Genomic DNA, 10,942 nt, shown 5'->3' with positions numbered 1-10,942 from the left:
TTTTTTTTTTTTTTTTTTTTTTTTTTTTTTTTAAAGCTTGATGTGAAGTATGTTAGTCTGGTTAGAGTGAAGCTTTGTATAAAGGAATAGAATAAGGGTATAAAGGTGAGTTGGGATCAGATTGAAAGGGATCATGAAGATTTAACGGGTTTGTATTTCATTCTGCAGTCAACATTAAGCCATGGCTGTATTATGAATGGGTGGTAACCATGTTTATGTTTTAAGTGCTGAGTGAGAGCATTTAATAATAGGTATGCAGTGGATGTTTCTCAAGTATAGAATTGCCCTGAGAGCCTGGAGACCAGGCAATTTCCTCTGGTTGGGTGGCTTTGCCTTTGTCTCACAGATTTTGTACTTACTGGGTCACTGTGTATCATTTGTAAGGACCTTTAATCATCTAGCTACCCTCTTACTACTTGATGCTGTATTACCCAGTTCTGAACTCCCAGGTCTTAACAGTTTATTCTGTGACCCTTTATATTCCATGATACACTTAGCATATTATCATATAGTCAGAAAACTGGGATGGATGTGGAACTCACTGGGGTGCTTCCCTTCTCTTAAAGATTATAGTCCTGTCTGTTGTCCAATGCATGGAAATAGTTGCTGCATATATGTTTTGCCCAGTTTTTTAGTTGTTTATGGTGGGAAGGCACCAGTTATTCTGTCAAGGAAGCAGAAGTCTCTTACTCCTTTGAAACATATGCTTTCTGTCTGTTTTCTCATTGATGTCAATCTCCAGGTCACTTGTACTCATTTACAGAAGACTTTGGCTTCTGGCTTATAGACTTCCTCTACATTTTATACACTCATATTGCCATCATTCCAGGTGACTTCAGTGCTTGTGTGAGTAACGTGTCAAATACTCTAGTCTACCTCAAGGTGACTTTTCTTCAGCCTTCCACTTAGACCACCATACGGTGGCCCTTTTTTATCATCAAAAAGAGCTCTACCTCTGACATACTAAAAATCACAAACCTCACTTGATGACCAGTGTCTGCTTCTCTTTCTTTTAGTCACACTGCATCTGCTTCTTGACTTCTCAGCCTCCTGACTTTTCTGTTCTCTTCTTATCCATTGTTTCTCTTCTGCCGTCACTTTCCTATGCAATTTAGAGTCACTCTAGTTTAGATTCCATGGTCCATTAACTTCAACCACTTAATTGCCAGTACCCAACCCTCCCTTCCCTTTTATTCCACTCACCTGACAAAATCAAAATCTTAGATCAGTGATGCTGCTTGCCCTTTTAGTGTTTATATTCCTGGTTACTGAATACTGCTGGAGAAAATCCCACACCTGCAAATTTAACTCTTTAGCCTCAGCACTGCCCAGCAGTTCCCCAGGATACTGTTCACTTTACGTTTCCCCAGCAGCTGTTTCAGAACTTCCCCAGGCTTCTGTAATTTCTGATCATGCCGCCTTCACCCTTTACTCTCAGGATCTCTTGTTTCACATATCGGCCATTATATGGCTTTTAATTCTTGTTACTGAATCTACTGGCTTAACTGCCTTCTCATCCATCTACTCTTTCTCTTTGGTATTGGGGAAGAGGTATTTCTCCCTGTTATAACTATTTCTTCTGTTTAGGCTCTAAAACTCAACTACTCCTGTTTCTCTAGGACATTACTCAATTACTTCTCTTCTCTCCTACCTTTTTCTCCCTTATTTCTTTCTCTCCTATCAATATTTAAATGTGATCAGGTTTTACTAAACACCTTCCCTCATTTGCCCCTCCAGCCACCACCTTAGCTCTTCTTTCCTTTAAAAAGAGAATTACCCACATTCACCAGTTCCACTTCTTTACTTCCATCTCACACTTCAATCCACTGCAGTCCTTTGCCATTCTACTAAAATTGCTTTTATTAGTTCATCAGTGCCTCTTGTTGCAAAAACTAATAGACATGCAAACACTAATAGACACTTCTCAATCTGTCTGTTTTGTCAGTCGGTGGCCCTTAGCACCAATTCAAGGCCAACAGGAATCCTCAATTTTGGTGTATGGGTGAAGACGGAAACTATTCAGTGCAAACAGCTCAACTGTGATATAGTATGGCTGTGAGAACAGCTTAATAGTGTTATAGCTCAATTAAGAGACCATGGCTGTGGAACAGCACACCTATGAGGTGGCCCTGGGGGAGGCCACTTCAATCTGCTCCACTCTGAGGTTTGGTCTTTGGTGAAAGGGAAATTGCCCTCCCTGAGCCAATGGGGAGCTGACTTATACAGAAGTCCCCACCACTGGTCTGTCGTCATGCAAATCAGGACTCCAAATCCCCACAGTTTGATTGGTCCAAAGGGCACTGTCCTGATAGGTCAGAATGTAGTTGCTCTGATTGATTGGTGAAGATGCTGATGGGATATAGCTGCAAAGCTCCAATTGGATGGGGAAAACCTTAGTCTTATTGGTTGAAATATAGTTCTAGGTACTCCTTTATAAGGGCTGGCTCAGCTATCAGTAACACAGTGCAGAGGGAGGTAGTTTGGTGCAGGAGGCAGGCAGTTCAGTGCAGGCTTCTCCTTGAAGTGTGGTTTGCTTGAGAGGCCTCTGTTTAGAAACGGCTGCTAGGCTCTGCTTTTGAATTTGAGCCCAGTTAGCCACCAGGAGCCTTTCTTGGTAGTTATTATCTTTTTCAGGGTCTACACTTTATTTTACAAATATTTGATTCTGTTAACTACTTCATCCCTGTTGACATGTTTTCTTCTTTTTTTTTTTTTTTTTTTTTTACCATGACAGTCTTTATGACTTGACCTTTGGTTTTCTTCCCAACTCTTCCAATTACTAGGTTTGTTTCTAGATTTCTCTTGCTTTGCTTATTTCTTAAATGTCTTATACCCTCTTTTTTCACTCTGCAGCTTCTCCTGGGTCATGTCATTCCTCCCCCCCCCCCATGACTTCAGTGATCTTTATACTAATAACTCCCAAACCTTTAGCCTTAACTTAGGTCAGTTAAATTTAGCATGTCCAAAGAGAGCTGACTCTTTACCTATCCCTTCTGCTTACAGCTAGTCAACTACATAGTCCTAATTCTTCCTTAGGTGTCTCAAAACAGTCAGTTTCTTTTTATCTCCAAGTTTGTTCACCAGTACTGGTCATCGTTTTACTCTCCTAGATTACTTTCAGCAGCTTTCTAATTAGCCTGCATGTTTCCAGTTTAGGCTGTTCACCATATTGCAGCCAGAGTGGTCTTCTGATTATACACTGTACTGATACTATCCTCCTTAAAACTCTTAAACATGCTTAAAATTTTCTTAAAACTCTTTATCATTTCCTGAGTATTACTCAGGACTCTTGATGTTAGATGACATAAACTTAGCTTACACTAGGTTTGGCAAAGAAGGGAATCATTAGAAAGTTATTTAAGTACTGGAAGAACTACAGTGTAGCTTGGGCCTCAGAGACACGTAGAACCAGGATTTGGAATACTGCCAATACTTTTTCCCCTCCCTCCTTCGCCTCTCTGTGGGCTGCTTCATTCTCTTCTCACTATATAGTGATTTGTGGACTGAAGAGCTAGCACCAGAGTTTGTATTTTATGTATTTACTCACAGTTAAATATAATATAATTGGAATTTAAACTGTGTTTTTTGGGGTGCTGGTGTTTCACAAAATCATCGTTACTGAAATTTGTGCGTATCATAACTGCAGTGTGAGGACTGCATGTATTGAGACACCTTAACATGATTTATTATATGCCACCATGTCATCTGGGGATTTGTTTAGATTCATCTCAGATCCCCTTCTTCCTTGTAACTGTGCTTAAATCTTAGCCCACATAGCTCTCTGGTTTGAATACCCCTACCTTATCCTCAGTTCCCCATTCCTCTACCGTATCCATCTTCTAATGTTTTTCTCCTTCTCATCTTTAAGTTTTTCCATAGGCATTGCTTTCTCTGAAAAAAACTTTTCTGTCCTTTCAAATTTGGGTTGTGTATTCTGCCTGATGTGTTCCCATATCATGTGTACTTTCTCTGTCATAATATATTGGGTTGTTGGAAAAGTCATGATGTATTTTTTCTGTTTTTTTGTTGCAAAAATGCGTCATGACTTTTCCGACAACCCAGTAGAACACATGATCACACTGTATTGCATTTACTTACTTGTTATACCAGACAGCATTTTCCACGCAAACAGAGACCACGGCACCTACTATATCCTCAGAGCCTTGTACGGTGTAGCATAAAATAGGCACTCAGTAATTAAAAAAAAATAATTAATGAAAAATAATCAGAATTTTGGTGGAGTATGAATAGTACATCATTAGAAGGCACCTGCAAGAATGTAGTCTAGGCTAAATATGACAACTTAGGTACCAAATTAGGAAATATTGAGAATGTATACATTCTTATAGTTTATTTTTTAAGCTTCCCCCCCTCCCCATTTTGTTTATTTTTTAAATTTGTTTTTCAGTTACAGTTGACAATACATTAGTTTCAGGTATACAACAGTGATTAGACATTTATATACCTTAGGAAATATACTTCCTTATACTTTAAGTGCAATGTTCTTTTCATAGCATACACTGTGATTTTTGTAGTTAATAAACATTACAGAAAAGCATGATTGGACAAATTGCTCTAGTCTGTTATAGTAGGTGCTTAATAAATACTTGTTAAATCAATGAAGGGACAACTTAGTATTATACTTTTTTTTGTTCTAATAATTATTTTCATTTATTCCTAAGGTATCTTCATGTTTTAATGATCTTCTGGTCATTCGTTGCCGGAGTTGTCACGTTCTACTGCTCTTTAGGACCTGATTCTCTCTTACCAAATATATTCTTCACAATTAAATACAAACCCAAGGTAAAATTTATGTGTTCTTATTTTTAAAAGTCAGTATGTATGACCCTGTGCTGCTTGATGTTATTATTGAAAGCATATTAAAGCAGTGATTATTTGTAAAAATTTATCTGCTATTTAATAATGGAAGACATCAGAACATTTTCAAAGTGAAATTTATATATGTGTATTTTTTTAAGGTCTACAGTTCGGAGGAACTATAAAAAGAAAATATAAAATTCTCAAAGTTTTAGAGTGTCCTCTAACTGCATGTTAACTATGAGGACAATAAATTCAAACAGAGGTTTCAAAAGTTGGTTGTACAGTAGAATCACCTGAGGAATCTTTAAAAATAAAGATTCCTGGACCCAACACCTGAAACTAAAGTGTGTGTGTGTGTGTGTGTGTGTGTGTGTGTGTGTGTGTGTGTATTTTTTTTTTAATCCCCCCGCCCCCCCAAAAAAAAAAAAGATTCCTGGGCCCTACTACCAGATTTTGGTTGAATAATTATTGGTTAGGACATTGTAATCAGTACTTGTTAAAAGCTTTCCAGGTGATTCTGAGGCACAGGCATAATTAGGGAACTCTGGATTAAATTAGCCCTGTTAATTTCCTAAATGTCTATTTGTTCCATAGAAACAAACAGATAAATAATTAGGCAGTTTGCTTACCCAAAACAATACAGATGGTAGTGTATTCAATCTGTGTCTGGTAGGCAAAATCCCTAGTGTGTAGATCAGGATTTAGTGGGGTATCTTTAAGTCTTACTTGAGAATTCTTCAAGTTGATGCAGTCCTTCATCTCAGATTTGGTGGTATTTCTACTCAGAGGAAACATAACTGAAATCTAATCTTACTCTCTAATCTTACTAGTTACCATGTATCTTCTCCCTCATTGAATTCAAGGTTTTGGAGAAATAGAAGATAGTTTTTTTATGCATATACTTTTGCAGCAGGGTATTATTTGAAAATGTAGACAGAGTTTCTCTTTTTATAAGCGAACATAACAATTGACTTGAATTGTAAGCTTGGAAATTTGGCTTAGATATTGTAAAACATTTCATCAGGTATCTTTTCTGTTAGTTGTCAGTTTAGTTTAGCAAGTAGTATGTATTACAAAGAATGGTGTTTCCATGTTAAAGTGGACAATAAAAAAATGTCCTCTGAATTGATATATTGATTTATAAGCTTTTGATAAATTGATTCTTTTTAGGAAAGATGATATGAAGTAAAGACAAATCTCCCCCTCTCCCATTTCCCTTTTTTAGCAGTTCGGACTTCAAGAATTATTTCCTCAAGGCCGTAGCTGTGCTGTTTGTGGTAAAGTGAAATGTAAACGACATAGGTAAGTTAGACCGTTTATATTTGTTAATCCTTCTGATTACTTTTTGGATTTCAAGCAATTTAATTGTGTGATTTTCTTTAGGCCTTCCTTGCTACTTGAAAACTACCAGCCATGGTTAGACCTGAAAATTTCTTCCAAGGTTGATGCATCTCTCTCAGAGGTAACTAATTAATATTGCCAAATATACTCAAGCAGAAAATATTAAATACCTATGGAAAATTTAATTATGAAGCATATTAATATTTGCCACCTAATCAGTTCTTGGCCAAGTAGTAGATTATTATGAAATATGCGACTTGAATGGTAAGCTAGAAATGTTTTTGGATCCCATGTCTAATTTAAATGGGCATTTTAGACAAACAAAGCACTGTTTTACCTGGTATTGCTTAACTCTTACAAAAACAGTCATTTTTATGATAGGGCAGTAGAAATGACCACTTTGTAATTTCACAAGGAGGGACCTGAGCTGCAAGGAGCAAATGTATGAGTATATCTTACTGAATTATGATCACAATTTTGACATTAATTGAAGGGTAGAGCAGAGAATGGGGTACTTTTCACTGTTCCTGCGTTAGGTATGAATAGAAAGCATCTGCTGTTCTCTTTGTTCCAGTCACATTTTATATGTACCTTTTTGGTAACTTACCCTATTTTAGTTTATTTCTTTTAGAGACTCATCTTCTCAGTTGATCTGAGGAAACAGCTGAGTCCTTTAAGGCAGGCAGTGGGGTCCCATTTGTTCCTAGCACCAAGTACAGGGCCAGATACATTGTTGGTAGCTGGTAGGTATGTATTGAATTAAATTGAATGCTAATTAGTTGAAAAATAGCATTAAACATCTGAATCCTGCCTAATTGTCCTTTTTCCCATTTGCACACTTCTGTGGTCAAAAGTATGCTGCATAAGTGCCAAACTGTTGGCATTTTTCCTTTTCATTTTTTCTGTAAAGTCTTTTTCATCTTCAAGATTCTCTAATTTAAAACTGTGCTGTCCAATATGGTGGCTACTAATAAACACTTAAAATGTGTTCAGATTTACTGTATATGTAAAATATTTATGGGATTTTGAGGACTTAGTAAGGAAAGGGAATGTAAAATACTCTTAGATATTTTATTGATTACATGTTGAGGTGATAATATTTTGGATATATTAGGTTAAATAAAATATATCCTTAAATTAATTTCACCTGTTTTCTTGTAGCTACTAGAAAATGTAGCTACTAGAAAATTTAATCATGCTAAGTGAAATAAATCAGGCAAAAAGCTGAGAATCATATGATTTCAGTTGTGGGATATAAAATTGAAAGCAACAAATGAACAAGACAAACAAAAACTCATAGATACAGATAACAGTTTAGTGGTTACCAGAGGGTAAGGGGGGGAAGGCGGGATAGAAGAAGATAAAAGGGGTCAAATATATGGTGACAGCAAGAGAATTGACTTTGGGTGGTGAATACAATGTAACATGTAGATGATATATTTTAGAATTGTCATTTGAAACCTGTATAATTTTATTAACCAATGTCACCCCAATTAATTTAATTAAAAAAAGAAAAAAAATTTTAAATTACATATGCGGCTCACATTATATTTATATTGGAGTGCTGATTTGAGGTCTATTGAAGATAAGACCTCTAGCAAGAGTATTATTTGTGTCTTTGATACTTCATTGATTTCTTTAAAAAAATGAAACTTATGTAAAGCTGTTGGCCTAGTGTCTGGTACTTATTGGCATTCAATAAATAATTAACTCCAAATTTGAAAACATTTTTTAAGATTTTGATTAGGCAGGAACTGGACGAGGCCTAGAAATAAAAAGAGAAATAGAAACTTGAGTCTAGGAGGGGAGTTAGACATATAAACAAAAAGACAAAAAGGTAATTATTAGTCATGATGCATTTTTGCAATGAAAACCAGAAAAAATACGTCATGACTTTTCTGACAACCCAATACAATACAATGTAGTACAGGGAATAATGGCAGAAATGTATGAGGTGGGCCAGCCAAGTGGCGCGTTGGTTAAGAACTGGCTTGGGATGCCAGAGGGCCCCGGTTCGGATCCCACATATGAGGGCCAGTGACCCTTCCCTCTACAGCTAAGATGCTGAACAACAGCTCAACCTGGAGCTGGGCTGCTGTGAGTCGCTGGTGACAGCGTAGGCTGCTGCCCCTGTTGTAGTGGGTTGCCATGGGCTACAGTGTGTAGCCAGGAGCCAGCGTGAGCGGCCAGCAGCTGCTGTGAGTGGCCGTCCAGAAGCCGGCGACTGATCTGCCTCTCCCGGGAAGAGCGCAATGATGGTGCTAACTTGGGTCAGTGAAGCAACGTCCTCCACAACTAGACTGAAGAACAAAAGGACAGCAACTTGTCTGTTCCCCTTCCCCCAATTCCCCAGCACTGTTCCCATAAAAAAAAAAAAAAAGAAATGTATGAGGTATTTTATCACTACAGAGGAAAAAGTGCATAACTGTCGAGAGGGCCTGTCAGGAAGGGAAAAGGTGTTTCGGGGCTTGGAAGGGCTTTTGAAAGGAAAAAGAGGCTTTGAAACAGGTATAGTGTTCAGTAAACTGGAGGGTAAAATGTAAAGGAGGATGTGCACAACGAAGAGACAATATTCTAGTAGCTAATTTTATTGATCATTTACTATATATTAGGCTCTGTGCTAATCACTGTACTTGCATTATTTCATGTAATCACAGCCTGTGAAGTAGATGCTATTGTAGATGATTTAACTAAAACTAGGGTTTAAAGAGTTTTAGTCATTTTCTCAAGTTTCACAGCTGTTTGTTAGCAGAGCTCAGTCTAAAACTCAGGTCTGTTCTTAACCAGTTTTTATATGGCTCTTTAGAAATAAGATCATCAAAAGACTTAAAGGGCCATAGTGAAGGCACTTAATTGATCATGGAAGCCAGTGATTTTCAACTGTGTAACTAGTTTTCATATGTGACTCACAGGATGCAGTGGGAGGTGAAAAGGAAGTAAATGGTCACAGTTGCTGGTACGCAGCTTTCTCCCACCCCTTCAAAATCAGTGCAGCTCCACTTTTCTTACTTTGATATATTGTGGTTTGATATATTGAGGGTTTCATGCAAGGGAGTGATGTGGTTTTAAATCACTTTGGCAACTTTGTGGAGGATGAGGACGGGAGCTAACTTGTAAGGAGAGAGACTAGTTTAGAGGCTATTGCTACCATATAGAACTGAGAAGTGGGGCTGTAGAAAAGAGCGACTTAGGATGTAAAATAAGTGGGATTTGGTAATTGGTCTTATTGGTTATGGGGAATAAAGTAAAACCAAATGTTAAATGGTAAATTTTCTAGTCTCCTCTCTGTGTCCTGTCCCTGTTTATATCCCAGCTGATATCACTGATGCTTAGCATTTGTGGTAAAAAAATGCAAATCTTTTTGCCTTAATATTTAGAGAATCTATGACCTTCATTACTGCTGTATATAGGTATATAGGTATACGAGGTGAATGTTTAAGTAAAAAAAAATTTATTACAGTAAAAGCCACATTGCCATTAATCCCCCTCAAAATACTCTCCCTCGCTTTGAACACACTTATCCCATCGTTCTTGCCACTTTCTGAAGCAGTTCTGGAAGTCCTCTTTCGTGAGTGTCTTTAGTTGCGTTGTTGTGGCTGCCTCTTGAAGTCCTGAATTGATTAAAAATGTTTATCTTTCATGGTCATTTTGACTTTGGGGAAAAGCCAGAAGTCTAACAGTGCTAGATTGCTGTACCAGAAGCGATGTGTGACACATACATAGCCTTTCCGTTGTGATCATAAAATATGGTGAATGCTGCTGCCAAGTGCCAGCCAACAGAAAGGCAGGATCTTCAGTACGGGAAGTGGTGTATCAAACCTTAGTAATGGAGTGTGACAAGTTTCAACTTGTTTGGTGCAGTCAGTGGGATGTGAGCTACAGTTGAGAGAAGGTGTGTTTTAAAGTTGCCATAAATCATCCACCATCATGACAGCATTCTGAGTCACACATTGCTTCTGGTAGCAAATAAAAACATTATGGTGTGTCCTCATCCACCTTATTCACCGGATCTGGCACCATACATCTTCTGGCTCTTCCCCAAAGTCAAAATGATTCAGGACATTGAGGCAGCCATGATAGCGCAACTAAAGACTATCATGAAAGAGAACTTCCAAAACTGCTTCAGAAAGTGGCAAGAAGGATGGGATAAGTGTGTTCGAAGTGAGGGCAAGTATTTTGATGGGTATTAATGGCAATGTGTCCTTTAGTATAATAAATTTTTAAAAATTTAAACATTCATCATATTGTTTAATAACACCTCGTACAGTCAGATTAGATACATTGTTTCATTCCTTCCCTGCTGCTTTTTAAAAATTACTGCCACTGCTGCAAGTCCTTTATAAAATTAATATATATTGCTACACCCGTACTCAAGAAATGGAAGATTTAACACCCAGGGTTTCTTTTGTTTTGTTTTGCTACTTTTTCATATATAATTTATATACTGATTTTAAATGTACTGCTAAAATTTTCGCTAAGTGAATGTGTATCTGGATAACAAGCACCCAGATCAAGAAACAAAACATCGGCAACCCAGAAGTTCCCCTCATGCTCCCTTGTAGTCACTAGTCTCCCTTCAAAGGAATCCGTTACACCTAATTTGGACCCCTTTTTATTTTTTTTATTTTTTATTTTTTTTTATTGTTAGTTTCAGGTGTACAGAACAATGTAATAGTTACCCTTTTCACCCTCACAAAGTAACAACCCCCCTCCCCCCATGTATTGCCCTCCCATCCCCGATATCATGCTTATCTATTACAATTCCATTGAATCCGTTCCC

At 37.5% G+C, this 10,942-nt stretch overlaps 1 protein-coding gene across 5 annotated transcripts in view; it reads left to right on the top strand.

Annotated features, from left to right (window-relative positions):
- SNX14 (sorting nexin 14) overlaps positions 1–10,942 on the top strand; it is an 82,588-nt gene that overhangs the window by 13,941 nt on the left and 57,705 nt on the right. For 4 of the 5 annotated variants that reach the window (XM_019652479.1, XM_019652477.1, XM_019652481.1 and 1 more), the window contains exons 2-4: positions 4,683–4,803; positions 6,047–6,123; positions 6,205–6,283. In XM_019652479.1, coding sequence (XP_019508024.1) covers positions 4,683–4,803; positions 6,047–6,123; positions 6,205–6,283 — 277 coding nt within the window. The remainder of the gene's footprint in view (positions 1–4,682; positions 4,804–6,046; positions 6,124–6,204; positions 6,284–10,942) is intronic. The other variant, XM_019652478.1, reaches the window with a different exon arrangement.

The sequence above is a fragment of the Hipposideros armiger genome, unplaced genomic scaffold (genome assembly GCF_001890085.2).
Source record: "Hipposideros armiger isolate ML-2016 unplaced genomic scaffold, ASM189008v1 scaffold_180, whole genome shotgun sequence".
Lineage (NCBI taxonomy): Eukaryota > Metazoa > Chordata > Mammalia > Chiroptera > Hipposideridae > Hipposideros > Hipposideros armiger.
The sequence above is the reverse complement of the archived record's forward strand: the minus strand, read 5'-3'. Positions and strand labels throughout refer to the sequence as shown.